The 15,000-nt window shown below is 40.8% G+C and overlaps 1 protein-coding gene across 2 annotated transcripts in view; it reads left to right on the top strand.

Moving 5' to 3' along the window:
- Positions 1-15,000, top strand: part of LOC138975849 (probable methyltransferase-like protein 24) — a 126,128-nt gene that overhangs the window by 100,582 nt on the left and 10,546 nt on the right. For both annotated transcript variants that reach the window (XM_070348615.1, XM_070348616.1), the window contains 2 exons: positions 7,197-7,281; positions 10,228-10,362. In XM_070348615.1, coding sequence (XP_070204716.1) covers positions 7,197-7,281; positions 10,228-10,362 — 220 coding nt within the window. The remainder of the gene's footprint in view (positions 1-7,196; positions 7,282-10,227; positions 10,363-15,000) is intronic.

Below are 15,000 nucleotides of genomic sequence, written 5' to 3'. Positions count from 1 at the left end.
TGATTTATTTAGCAACTGCTCACTTTATCCACCCCAAAAATATTATTTTGTGAAATAAGTGATTATGTGTGTAAACAATACATTATTTACGTAAACAATGAATTATTTACGTAAACAATGAATTATTTACGTAAACAATGAATTGTTTAGGTAAACAATGAATGGTTTACGTAAACAAAAAATTATTTAGAATTGTTTTACATTGTTTATAAACAATTACTTATTTAGCACATGAGCTTCTAAATAATGATTATTTAGCTAAAACTGGTGAAAAAAACATGAAAAAGTATCCAAATAATTATTTGACAAACGGAATGCCATAGTCAAGGTGAACCGCAGTTCAAGCAGTACCTGACATTCAGGCGGCGTCTACGAGCTAATCCGTGCACAGCGGTTGAGGCGAGAGTCGGAAACGGGTGTGCACTGGGCACACAATACACCTGTGAAAAAAGAGGGATATGAGACGTGCTTTTCTTGTTTCCATTAATACTGCAGTGGCGACAGTCCCATGTGATCCCTTTGACTTTCATGGGCCGCGTCAAGTCATGCACTTTTCGCATCACTACCCTTCGTTTCAGTCCCGCGTTGGCACTGTCGCTCAATAATTGCTTATCAGCTGACACTGTCCCCTCCGCCAAACAAAAAAACGTGGAATGCGATTTTAATCACGGTGTGTGTGTGTGTTTTTTGTTTTTGTTTGCTGTAGTTGTTATTTTTTCCCAAAAAAACATTTACACATTTCTCGTGTGGTTTTCCCCATTCGTCTTTGCTTTCTTTTTTAATTTATTTTCTTGTTCTTTCTTTCTTTCTTCCTTTTTACATTTAGTCAAGTTTTGACTAAATGTTTTAACATAGAGGGGGAATCGAGACGAGGGTCGTGGTGTATGTGTGTGTGTGTGTGTGTGTGTGTATGTGTGGGTGTGTGTGTGTGTGTATGTGTGGGTGTGTGTGTGTCTGTGTGTGTGTGTAGAGCGATTCAGACTAAACTACTGGACCGATCTTTATGAAATTTGACATGAGAGTTCCATGGAATGATATCCCCGGACTTTTTGAGTCACTTGAGAAAAAGTGACTCTATGTAATCGGTCAGTGTCCGTAGACACCACCTTAACGTTGGACTTTTCTCGGAAACTATCAAAGCGATCGGGCTCATATTTTGTTTAGTCGTGACCTCCAATGACCTCTACACTTTAACGATGGTTTCGTTGACCTTTGACCTTTTTCAAGGTCACAGGTCAGCGTCAAAGGAAAAATTAGACATTTTATATCTTTGACAAAGTTCATCGGATGTGATTGAAACTTTGTAGGATTATTCTTTACATCAAAGTATTTACATCTGTAGCCTTTTACGAACGTTATCAGAAAAACAAGGGAGATAACTAGCCTTTTCTGTTCGGCAACACACAACTTAACGTTGGGCTTTTCTCGGAAACTATAAAAGTGACCGGGCTCAAATTTTATGTGAACGTGACTCATTGTGTTGTGAATAGCAATTTCTTCCTGTCCATCTGATGCCTCATATAATATTCAGAACTGCGAAAGTGACTCGATCGAGCGTTTGCTCTTCTTGTTTTTATTTTTTTCGATAAATACCTTTGATGACGTCATATCCGTTTTTTTGTCAAAGTTGAGGCGACACTGTCACACCTTCATTTTTCAATCAAATTGATTGAAATTTTGGCAAAGCAATCTTCGATGAAGGCCGGACTTTGGTATTGCAGTTCAGCTTGGTGGCTTAACAAATAATTAATGAATTTGGTCATTAAAAATCAGAAACTTGTCATTAAAAAAAAAAATTAAACGATCCAAAAACAATTTCATCTTATTCTTCGTCATTTTCTGATTCTAAAAACATATACATATGTTATATTGGGATTACAAACAAGCTCTGAAAATTAAAAATATGAAAATTATGATTAAAATTAATTGTCCGAAATCGATTTAGAAACAATTTCATCTTATTCCTTGTCGGTCCCTGATTCCAAAAACATATATGATATGTTTGGATTAAAAACAAACTCAGAACGCTAAAAAGAATAGAGATACAGAAAAGCGTGTTATTCTGCTCAGCGCGACCATTACTGCACTATTCTGGCTTGTCGATTTCACTGCCTTTGCGGTTGACTGACAAAACTACGAGTATGCGGTCTTGGTGAAAAAATGCAGTGCGTTCGACAGCTTGACTAAATGTTGTTATTTCGCCTTACGCGACTTGTTATTCTCTGGCTCAGCAGATTGCGATTCGCGGTGACTATCGTCTGCTATGTCGTCTGCTTCGATCGATTCGACAACACTACTATCACTCACACTGACACTGTCCACATTCGCGGTGTTCCTGTCATTACGCCCCCGGTATAGGGGTGTGTATAGGTTTCGGTCGATGTGTTTGTTTGTTTGTTTGTTTGTTTGTGTTCGCATATAGATCTCAAGAATGAACGGACCGATCGTCACCAAACTTGGTGAACAGGTTCTATACATTCCTGAGACGGTCCTTACAAAAATTGGGACCAGTCAAACACACGGTTAGGGAGTTATTGGTGGATTAAAATTATACAAGGACTTATAGAGGGACATCTTAATGGTCAAAGGGAAATAACCATTCTCACTCAGTCACTGCCACCAACTGAGAAGGTTATTTCCCTTTGACGGGGGTGTTTTTCCTACCTCGGAGGAATTTCTTGTTTTGTCAGGAATCACTTACCTTGGCGAATGGTAGCAAACCTTAGCCAATTTAGTTTTTTTTCTTTTTTGGTTGCGACATGATGTTCAAATCCAAATCCAAAGCACTGACTGACTGATAAAATATCGCGAACCGGCGGACGCAAACGCTAAGAGTGTGGTTTACCTTGTCCAATGGAAACCACTCTTGCATCTATAATTTTCGTCAATGGCTTCTGTTCAAAACATTGATGTTTCGTTTTTGGTATTCGCGAAGGAAATAAACGTCAGTCAGTTGACTAAGTACATCGGCAGCAGTTTTAGCAATCAAAGCCTGACCAATGCAAACAAATGGACACACTTTGGCCGATTCAGGCGAATACTCTTCGGACATTTGGCCGATAGGGACATGAAAGTTTCGGCCAAAGGAAAAAAAAATCGGCGATTGGCCGAAGGGCCGACCCAAACGACACCCCTGTTAACATACATGTACATTTCAATGTTCTATTATGCATTATGTAGTCGTATAGGTAATGTTGTAATTAGTAATACTGTATGATTGCGATTGACAATTGTCCTTTATTGTCTTTATTTTTATGTCTTAGTTTAGCAGGGACAGATTGTAAGACTAGGCGTGAGCCTAAAATCTCCATCCTTGAGTAATAAAGTTCGTTCGTTCGTTCTCTCTTTGTCTCTGTCTCTCTCTGTCTCTGTCTCTGTCTCTGTCTCTCTCTCTCTCTCTCTCTCTCTCTCTCTCTCTCTCTCTCTCTCTCTCTCTCTCTCTCTCTCTCTCTCTCTCTCTCTCTGCGTGAGTGTCTGTGTGTGTATGTGTTTGTCTGTATGTGTCCGAGTATCTCTGTCAGTCTGTATGCCTGTCTGTCTGTCTATTGTCTGTGTCTGTGTGGTCTTCGACTGCAACAAAGGACAAGGAGATAATCAAGAAGATGACAAATATAACCGAGTGTTCAAGTGACCCTCTGTGGTTCATGTGTTCCTGGTAACTTGTTTAACTAATTAGGCCCGGCGCACACCTATGTAATTTCAGCAGGACAGACGACGCACTGCAGATTATTACAGCCCGCTACACGCTACATCAAAATAAAACAGGCCAAGTACTCGTCATAATCCATACCGCGGCATCAATAATCTGCAGTGCGTCGTCTGTGCCACTGACTCTGCGCAGGTATAACTTGGCCCTTATGAAGCCGATTGCACGAACACCATGTTGTGACACTCTGAAGACACTGCAGTCGTACCTGTAACGTAATGTTATGCCCCGCTCCTTATGTCTTCTTGTGTCTATTATTTATTTATTTTCATTTTTGTTACTAAGGTAATTGGTTACCAACATTGTTATACCTGAAATAACAGACCACCTGCAAATCAGGGTAACTTTTGGCTGTTCCCAAGGTTGTCCTTTCATCACATGTAACACTGTATTCAACGTAAGAAAAGCGTGCAACCTGCGTGCTGTTTTGTAATGTCCTTATCTGAGGAGAACCGTCGCCATTATTCAGCCTAACAACCAAACACACGCAAATGACAGCAACCCAATCTCTTATTTCATATCAATTACAGCAACTCTATTAACATGGGCGCAAGAGAGGGTCCGGGTTTTAATGCAGATACCTTGTGGGGGTATGGTAATTTTCTCATTCATTGGGATCTGTTTTTTCGGTCATTTGACTCCACATACATTCTTGCACACAAACTGTGCATTAATCATCCCCTCTTCCTCTTTCTCTCTCTCTCTCTCTCTCTCTCTCTCTCTCTCTCTCTCTCTCTCTCTCTCTCTCTCTCTCTCTCTCTCTCTCGTGCTCTCTCTCTCTCTCGTACTCTCTCTCTCTCTCTCGTGCTCTCTCTCTCTCTCTCTCTCTCTCTCTCTCTCTCTCACACACACACACACACACACACACACACACACACACACACACACACACACGTGTATACAAGTGTGTCGTATTACGTCACTTTTCCGAAAGACCTAAACCAATATTCTTATTAATTCAGGGTTTAAGGACAAAAAATGGTGACTTCGCATGCTAAGCAAGAAATAGTTGGGGCAAATGGTGCCAAAGTTTCAGGCAGACCTGAGTGCTGGTTTACATTTGCTGGAGATGGGAACACGCAAGAAACATTGTCTATCACCGTCAATGGTACCGTATACAGCCGCCGGAGAGACTAACAGTTATAGGCTTGTGCTTGGCTATTTTTAGCCGGAGCACTGTGTTCCGTGTGATACACGCTTAGGTGATTTGATGGTTATAAGAGTGTGCGGCGGGCGCGCGGTAGTGTGTGTGTGTGTGTGTGTGTGTGTGTGTTTCGTCAGTCCACCGCTCGTGGCAAAGGCAGTGAAATCGACAAGCCAGAATAGTGCGGTAATGGTCGCGCTGAGCAGGATAACACGCTTTTCTGTATCTCTATTCTTTTTAGCGTACTGAGTTTGTTTTTAATCCAAACATAGCATATCTATATGTTTTTGGAATCAGGGACCGACAAGGAATAAGATGAAATTGTTTCTCAATCGATTTCGGAAAATTAATTTTAATCATAATTTTCAGACTTTTAATTTCCAAAGCTTGTTTGTAATCCAAATAAAACATATGTATTTGTTTTTGGAATGAGAAAATGACGACGAATAAGATCGTTTAAAAAAGAAATTAATGACAAGTTTCCCATTTTTAATGACCAAATTCATAAATTATTGTTTAAGCCAAAAAGCTGAAATGCAATACCAAAGTCCAGCCTTCGTCGAAGATTGCTTTGCCAAAATTTCAATCAATTTGATTGAAAAATGAGGGTGTGACAGTGCCGCCTCAACTTTTACAAAAAGCCGGATATGACGTGATCAAAGGTATTTATCGAAAACAAAAACAACGTCCGGGGATATCATTCCCTTGAACTCTCATGTCAAATTTCATAAAGATCGGTCCAGTAGTTTAGTCTGAATCGCTCGACACACACACACAGACACACACACAGACACACACACACACACACACACACACACACACACACACACACACACACACACACACACACACACACACACACACACACACACACACACACACACACATACACCACGACCCTCGTCTCGATTCCCCCTCTATGTTAAAACATTTAGTCAAAACTTGACTAAATGTAACTACTGAAACGGTTTTTAGAAATTATGGAAATGTAGCTAGGTTATGATAGCGCCAGCCAACGCAACAATTAATAGCTTGTACTTATCTCCGCAGGCACATACGTGTAGTCTTTTGGATATTTTCTCTTATGCATTTTTCTATTTGTTGGGCACAAGGCACGTTGTGGAGACACTCGGAGAGACCAATTAATGAAAATACTGACAACTCTGGGCAAAAGAGATAGGGGAAGAGAGCGAGACAGAGAGAGAGGGGGGGATGAGAGAGATGGGGAAGAGAGAGAGAGAGAGAGAGAGAGAGAGAGAGAGAGAGAGAGAGAGAGAGAGAGAGAGAGAGAGAGAGATAGAGAATTGAATTGAGTTGAACTTTATTTTACAAGGATTAAGATTTAAGGCTGAGAGAGAAAGAGAGAGAGAGAGAGAGGCAGAGAGACATACAGACAAAAAAAAGGATGAGAGAGAGAGTGTGTGAGTGTGTGTGTATGGGTGCAAGCATGCGTGCGTGTGTGCGTGTGTGTGTGTGTGTGTGTTGTGTGTGTGTGTGTGTGTGTGGGTGTGGGTATGTGTGTATGGGAAAACGTTTTCCCCAAATTTGAATTTTCTCTGATAATAAATTGGCAGAAAGCAGTAAGTCCACTTCCTGCTTTATGCCTCTTTCACAGCCAGACCAAAGTAAAATGGCAGAAAGCAGTAAGTAAGTCCATAACTGCCTTTAGCTACTTTTATTTTAACAATATTTAAATTGGGACATAATTTGGCAGAAAGCAGTATGTCCTGTTACTGCCTTTTACCATTATTTTTAAGTGAATGAGTTTTGTGTATTTGGCAAAAGGTAGCAAGTCCACAAAAAATCATTATTTCTAAGTGATGAATCAAATGTGGGTTTTGATATTCATAACAGAAACGCAAAACACTGCCCTGCATTTCATCAGTAAAAAAAGATATAATTTAAAGCTTTACATTTCAATACATAGATGCAAAGAGAAAAAGTTGATTTTCTCGAAACTATGTTTCATGGACTTGCTACCTTCTGCTTTTACACGGCAGATAAGTTTTAAAGATGTAATAGTGTGGGAAAAACAATGGGGAGGGAAAGTATTTGCACAAGCTGGAACATGTTACAGTAAGGGTGAGGTCATTTTGTCATCACAACATTTTGAATTGGTAAAGTCTCAGGGCTACAATTAAACTTAATCAATCAATCAATCAGTAAATCCATCAATCAACACATCAATCAACACATCAATCAATCAATCAATCAGTAAATCAACTAATCAACACATCAATCAACACATCAACCAACCAATCAAATCAATTGCGCCTAGTTCAGCCAAGTGCACTGTTTGTGAGCTGCGCCTTGAGATTAAACATATATCTACATGTTTTGTTCCAGTTGCTGGAGCAGAAGTCAAACCTACACCAGCAAAACTTCTGAAGACTCACGATGAGCAAATCCAAGCAGGAGACAAGCTGCACCAGTAAGACAACGGAGGAACTCTTTGAAAATTGTTTTCTCTATTGTTTGTCAACTTATGTGGAGACGTGATAGTGCCTTATCCCCCTTCGTATGTACACGCAAGCACAAGACCAAATGCGCACGGAAAAGATCCTGAAATCCATGTCAGAGTTCGGTGGGTTAGAGAAACGCAAGGCGTATGGCTGCTTGAATAGCGGGGTAAAAAAAAACTCAGTGTGTACACTCACGCACACGCCTGGATCTTCAGTATTACACTAACCCTAGTCCCTGAAAAACAAAAAAATATTGACATCAAACAACTCTTTAAAACAAATAAAAACAATTCACAAGCTAGCATCCAGCCACATTTCCTCCGACTTCCTCCGACTTCTATATCGAAACTAAGAATCCATAGTTTGTCTGAGTAAAATCGAAACTTGATTGTGGACATGCAGCCACGGTAATATAGTTATGTGACATGCAGTGTCCTGAGAACAAAGTCCAGTTTAAAGCCAGCCACACAAATGTTAGCGGCACCCCTCGTGTCAACCAGATCCAAAAACGTGCGACAACTTTAAGTAAGTCTATTGAATAAAATCGGCGCAAACTTTTAGATCCTAAAGAATACTTGTCAACACTAAGAAATCAGAGAGAAACGATGCATTAGAAATAATAATAATAATAATAATAATAAATAACTTTTCTATAGCGCGAGTCCCATCAGTTGGCTCCAGGCGCTTTACAAATTCATTATAGAATAAACTAGCACAAATCAACAAGCAAACAAAGCATACATTTAACTGAGACATAACACCAAGAACCCAAGCACTAAGCAAAAACTTAGCGTACAATGTTAAAAGTACACACACACGCACACACACACACACACACACACACATACACGCACGCACGCACGCACGCGCACACACAAAGATACCATTGACAAATAGACCATAAAGCACATACAGGGTAGAGAGTTCCAAAACAGAATAGAGTTGTGGAGAGTCTACTCAGGTTAAGCAAAGGCTTTACGAAACAGGTATGTTTTGAGTTGTGTTTTGAAGGAGGAAAGGCTGCTGGAGTCACGGATAGAACTTAGAAGCGAGTTCCAGACGGTCGGAATCTGGTACCTAAAGGTTCTTTCACCAAAGGTCTTGGTCCTGGTTTTGGGGATGCGAAGGAGTTTTCAGAGGAGGATCTGAGAGAACGGGATGGCTCGTAGATACTGAGGGAATGGGACAAATAGGGGGGAAGTGTTTTCTCAAAACAGCGGTACCCTAACAGAGCCAGCTTGTACTCGATTCTATACTTCATAGGAAGCCAGTGAAGGGTGGTAAGTAGGGGAGTGACATGGTCTTTCTTAGACTTCTGCAGAATGAGCCTTGCAGCACTGTTCTGGACTCTCTGTAAGCGATCAAGTTCTTCAGTGGGGAGGCCGGCAAGCAATGAGTTGCAGTAGTCAAGTCGACTCAGGATCAGAGAGGAGACAAGTTGAACAGTGGCTTGGAGTGTCAGGAATGATCTGACAGAGGAAATCTTGCGCAACTCAAAAAAGGCACATTTACAAACAAAACTAAACTAGAAGACATTATAAGCTAACATTATTGCCCCAGAAACATCGTCAGTTTTGCTAGTTGTGCCCAAAAGCTCCAGATATCTTAGTTAAAGCTGTCAAGTGATTGTTTAGCTTTCAAAAGCTCGTCCGAACTCATAGTGTTAAGAAAATGTCAGCAAGTGAAGAACTCAGTGCACGTCGTGGAATAAGATGGCGTCAAAGGCAACATTCACTTCATGACGTATCTAAAGCCTTACTTATTCCACAATAGCAAGGTATAAATGAAGTGATTTGGTGTCGGACTGTGTTCCGTGGAGCTCATACACCGATTAACAGTTCCGCGGCCATTTTAGATTCGCACATGCCCAGATCGTTTTTTTGCTTTTTTCTTCTTTTTCCTTTTCCGGTTTCCTTATTTTGAGAGGCAGAAACTGCAATTTTGTAGTCTTCCAGCCCTGAAGTTGCTTTTGAGTGTTCGAAGAAAGAGTGTAAAGGTTTTAAGGATTACATCGGGCACACAAACACCTGAACACGCGATTTTCCTTTTTCCCCCCTTTGATTTGGACGCATGCGCAGATCGTTTTTGCGGGTGCGTTTGTACTTCTTCCTCTTCGCCTTTCCTTCTTCGTTCCATGTAAACGCCGAAACTGTTAACAGGTGTATTGGTTTAAGCGTGTTTTTATTAATTTCTTGTGTACACGTTATAAACAGTAACAACATTAAGAATGTTAACAAGCAGACTGCTTATGGACACGTTCTAAAACTGCTAATCAATACACATTCTGACAACAAGACATGGCGAACAAGTGATAACTTCAACCCTTAATATGTTATACAAATAAAAAGAGAGAGAGAGAGAGAGAGAGAGAGAGAGAGAGAGAGAGAGAGAGAGAGAGAGAGAGAGAGAGAGAGAGAGAGAGAGAGAGAATGCTTTGCTACATCTATTGCTGTCACTGTTAATATAATATCAGCCGAAGCGATCAGTTAACATAACGTAATCTTGTACAACAGAAAATATGTTCGTGTTCAAAGATATAGCTAAATCAGTATTTCCAAACAAACAGGTGTATTGCATAAGACGTCTTGTCAGAAAGATGTTACGATATCTCTCAGAGAACGAAAATCGCCTGTAAATCCATCGTTCGCATATGAACACAATTCAAGGGAAAGAACTGCAAGGAGTTCACTAACCTTTGTTGTTGTTGTTTTTATTCTGTTTTATGGAACGTTAGCAAATACCCACAATCAATAACATGACCTGTTCTAACAGTAAGAGATGAACAACACTCATGAACTTCTTGCTGTGACTGATTCCTACTAGTATGGAATTAAAGACACGCGGGAACTCACTGCTGTGACTCACTGAAATAGACATTTTAGCCTTCAACATAAATGTACACAATTATTTTGCAGAATGCTTTTGAAAGACCCAAACGAGTACAAATGCCCAGACGTGAAGTACATCAAGAACAAAATGGAAGGAGCTTGGAAGTATTGCGGGGACGCTACCTTTGCCCTCAAGAAACCTTGCCTCGTTTACTCGTTCGGGTAATTGTATGTCTATCTGTCTGGTTGGCTGGCTGGCTGGCTGGCAGGCTGGCTGGCTGGCTGTCTGGCTGTCTGTCTGTCTGTCTGTCTATCTGTATGTCTGTCTGTCTGTCTGTCTGTTTGTCCGTTCTGTCTGTCTGTCTGTCTGTCCGTTCTCTGTATGCCTGTCTGGTGTCTGTCTGGTGTCTGTCTATATGTCTGTCTGCCTGTCTGTCTGTGTGTCTGGAGGTCATTAGATGATAAAAGTATGCACATTTTCAAAGCTCCAGCTTACAAAAAAGTTCGAGAAAATGTCAGCAATAACGTTTTTCGTACACGTCAAAAATGAAAGAAGGGCGTGTCAAGAATAAGACAAATACAAAAATAACATTCAAAGGACAATATTTAACAGGAATAGGTTTGCACTAGTCCCGAGTTCGTTAGAGAAAGGATGGGGACATTGTTTGTACTGAAAGTCAATGCCATACTACAAATTGATTTATAGGAGCGTGAATAGCTTTGCACTATAGCGTAAATAGCTTTGCTTGATAGGGCCCCGTCACTTTTTGAATGTCAAATGTCAAGACTAAATGTAAAAAACCACATCGATTGAAGGACACGGTAATGTGAAACCCTCGTAAAATCAAACAAAATGCCAAGGCGTGCGAAATGCACATTTATTAGCATGCATTGCGTGTTCTGCCTAGACGTATTTACAGCTTCTGTGATCCTTCGCACAAGGGTTAAGACTTTTAAGACTATAAATGTAAATCGTTCCCTTTTGACTCGTGCCTTTGAGAGACGTTCTCTCACTTCATATATTTGCATTGACATAGCTGTAGCCAAATGCAGACTGCTGCATGTCTTGCCCAGTCCTTATCGGTGCGTGAAATGTACTGTTTCTGCAAACATTGCCACTCAGAATACACGAAAGTTAGAATTCTTGTTTATGGCTTCTGTGATCCTTTCCACAAGGGTTACAGATAAATTAAAGGCACAGTAAGCCTCCCGTAAACCATCACAGATACTGTCAGGCTTTTACACACAGTACAAACACCCTTTCATTTAAACACTCACCGCTTGAGAACATCCTAGGAGCCCTCGGTAAAGAGCGAGCAATTTTCAAAGAATTTATTTTTGCGTGGTTTATCTTACCCCTGAGCCATCGTGAACCCGGCCGTGTGATCCAGTTTCCTTTTTTTCACAATTTCGTCAGTTTGTAATTTCAATGCGACTCGCTGTAACACGCCGTGGATCGTGTAACTCTGCATTTGCGCCACCGCAACTTTTTATCGCTTCACGCCGACGAAGAGGCAAGCTGCAAGGTAGGTCTCTCACAGAAAATGAAAATGTGTAGGACTTTCAGGCATCATCTAGATTCTTCATTAGTACATTTTAAAGAAGTATATACTCAAGGTCTAAGGTACGTGCTTTTTTTAGTCGAAATGTCAGGTTTCGGCAGTTCTGAAGTCCGATTTCTGCTGGAATTGTAGCTGAAATTGCACGATTTGTCCCTTCCTTCGTAACTTCAACGAAACAGCACTAGTTGATGCATTCCCGTGATGATATCCTGTGAGCTAAACATGTCCTTTGTATTCTTGATGAATGCTGTTGCACAATTTTGTCTTTGGGTGACGCACGCGGCAAAAGAAAACACAAACAATTAGACTTCATGTTATACGCCACCGATGCTTGGTGTAATTCGCCACCGCAATTTCACGTCTTGGATGTTATTCGCCACCGCAACTGTCTAATGAATTGCATAATATGTTGAAGAGTTCAGTGATTCTGTCACTTCCAATTGAAAATATTGATTTCGGAGTTGTTCAGTTCAGTGTATAGTTCAGCTTTTGTAGAACACGTTTCTGAGACGCACCTGGCGGCGTTTCACTCCCACATTCTTCAGTCGTCATTCTTCTTTCCAGAAAAACGTCACGTCTGTCAGAGGCGTTCTTTTCTCTTCCAGCGTCAAACTGATGAGTTTTTGTGTTGTCGCTGGTAATACCCAGGAATGACTGAATTTTAGAATTATTTCACACACATTAACACCAACGAAGCTTAAGAATTTTAGAATTATGTGGTATTTGGCCCCACAATGTTTTTAACAGGAGCGTTCCAGGCCCAGTTTCAGACTCAAGTGACCGCAAATCAAACAGGAAGAGGTAGGTTCCATATTGTCAAACTTAGTGATTTCAGCCACTGAGTGTTTATTGCTAGAATGGCAAGAATCGCTGCGCTCTTCAATCACATATGCTTATACAATAACTTTTCTGACGGGATACGAGTGGTTTTGTTGCAGATGGATTTGGAACAGTCCGGGCAAACCATCGACAGCTTCCTTGATGTCAGTGATGTGGTAGAAGTTACTACTCGACCACCAGTGACTTCGACACCGCAGAAAAAGAAGTCAGAGCAAAAGCAGTGTTTATGCCCAGAATGTGGGAAAACATATAAACACCACCGAACATTAAGAAACCACAGGCTCTTCCATCACACAGAGGGTGGGGGTCCAAGGGTTACCTGTGGGATGTGCAAAAAAACATTCACGAGGTCTGCAGACCTCCAGTCACATGTGAACAAACAGCACATCGGGCAAAAACCATTCGACTGCTCCAAGTGCCACAAAAAATTTGCGTGCAAACGCAATGCAAACCCAAACCGCCACACATGTGTGCAAATCACTAAGTACGCGTGTGATGTCTGTGGCAAAGAGTATAAACACAAATCAACACTCAAGGCTCACACCAACACACACACACACACTTGCTCACTCCTGCCCAAGATGCTTTTATCCTTTCATGTACAGGACGCAGCTTTTACGCCATTCCAAGAAATGTGTTGCCTGAAATGTTGTTTTCAAAGAATTTTGTTTTCAGTTCTGCAATGAACACTTTTGAATAGATCCAGCATATTTTGATTATTATTTTTTATTTTTATTTTATTTTTTTAGTTTGAAAAAGAAGCACTTATCTGAAGTCTTCTTCTTCTTCTGCGTTCGTGGGCTGAAACTCCCAAGTACACTCGTGTTTTTTGCACGAGTGGAATTTTACGTGTATGACCGTTTTTTACCCCGCCATTTAGGCAGCCATGCGCCGTTTTCGGAGGAAGCATGCTGGGTATTTTCGTGTTTCTATAACCCACCGAACTCTGACATGGATTACAGGATCTTTTTCGTGCGCACTTGGTCTTGTGCTTGCGTGTACACACGGGGGGGTGTTCGGACACCGAGGAGGGTCTGCACACAAAGTTGACTCTGAGAAATAAATCTCTCGCCGAACGTGGGGACGAACTCACGCTGACAGCGGCCAACTGAATACAAATCCAGCGCGCTACCGACTGAGCTACATCCCCGCCCCCTTATCTGAAGTAAGTACGCTATCCATCCTGCCATTCGTCGCCTTACACGAAGTAATGTTCAAACCATGCGGAACGTTTTTGTACATTCTTGTATGTGTAGTCAATCTTCCGAATGTAAATGAATGCATAAGAGAACATGAGGACAAACTTTTCATCATCGTGCCTTCCTAGAAGTGAAATCTCATTGGTGAAAACGTTGGTCTTCATGTTCTGATGTGTCTTTATTTTGCTGCGTAATCCTGTTCAGATCATCACTCGCCGTCATCGATGCATTTCCCACTTGTAAATATAGTATTTTTTTTCACTCTTACGGTAAGCACTGTTATATTTCCTATTGATGTCATCATATCCTAAACCTCTTGAATCTCACAGTCCCAGGGACTTTTTTGGGGGGGTCATATATATATATAGCACATTCCAGTACATGTGGGTTATACACTCAAGTACAGATAAGCATACTTTTCATACAGAAGAAGAAGAAGTAGAAGAAGAAGAAGAAGAAGAAGAAGTAGAAGAAGAAGAAGAAGAAGAAGAAGAAGAAGAAGACGAAGAAGAAGAAGAAATACTACAGTTTGATTTGTCAACTCATGGTGCCTTTAAATCCTTTGCATAGGCAAGATCACGCCACTCCCCTCAGTTTAAAACTTGCAGCACAAAAGTTAAAATGCTCCTATCAATTGCTGTCAGTTTTGTGACAAAAATAAAGGTTTAAATGCCTCCACGATGTTGATGCGTTTGAAAATAACAATTTGCGTAGTGCGGTGGCGAATAACAAAAAATGCGGTGGCGAGTTACATCTAACATTGAATTGATGCGGTGGCGAATTACAGAGAGTTGTTGACACTCTGTTTTTATCTGCTTCTTGCAAAGTATATATGGAACTATATACAGAGAAACTACACGTGGAGATTCATAAAACATTAAAGTTATCAGTGAACATGTCCAAGAATAACCAGTAATCTCCGTTTTGTTGCATTTGACGCAGAAACTGAAAATATGCCCAAAACATGGAGAAACGAGAAGAAAAACAGATCGTCACGATCACCAGGGCCATCAAAGCATCAAAAAATATATACAGAAATATAGCTAAGGATATAAGTATGTGAAATGCAACACTTGAGAACATGCTGAGTGCTTAGCATTCTAACAATTTAATTTATCATTCGAGAGACCTACCTCGCAGCTTTCCTCTTCGTCGGCGTGAAGCGATGAAAAGTTGCGGTGGCGCAAATGCAGAGTTACACGATCCACGGCGTGTGTAAGCTTTTCTGCAATAGCACGTTATTGTGTACCTCTGAATCT

Source organism: Littorina saxatilis, linkage group LG9 (assembly GCF_037325665.1).
Source record: "Littorina saxatilis isolate snail1 linkage group LG9, US_GU_Lsax_2.0, whole genome shotgun sequence".
Classification (NCBI taxonomy): domain Eukaryota; kingdom Metazoa; phylum Mollusca; class Gastropoda; order Littorinimorpha; family Littorinidae; genus Littorina; species Littorina saxatilis.
The sequence above is the reverse complement of the archived record's forward strand: the minus strand, read 5'-3'. Positions and strand labels throughout refer to the sequence as shown.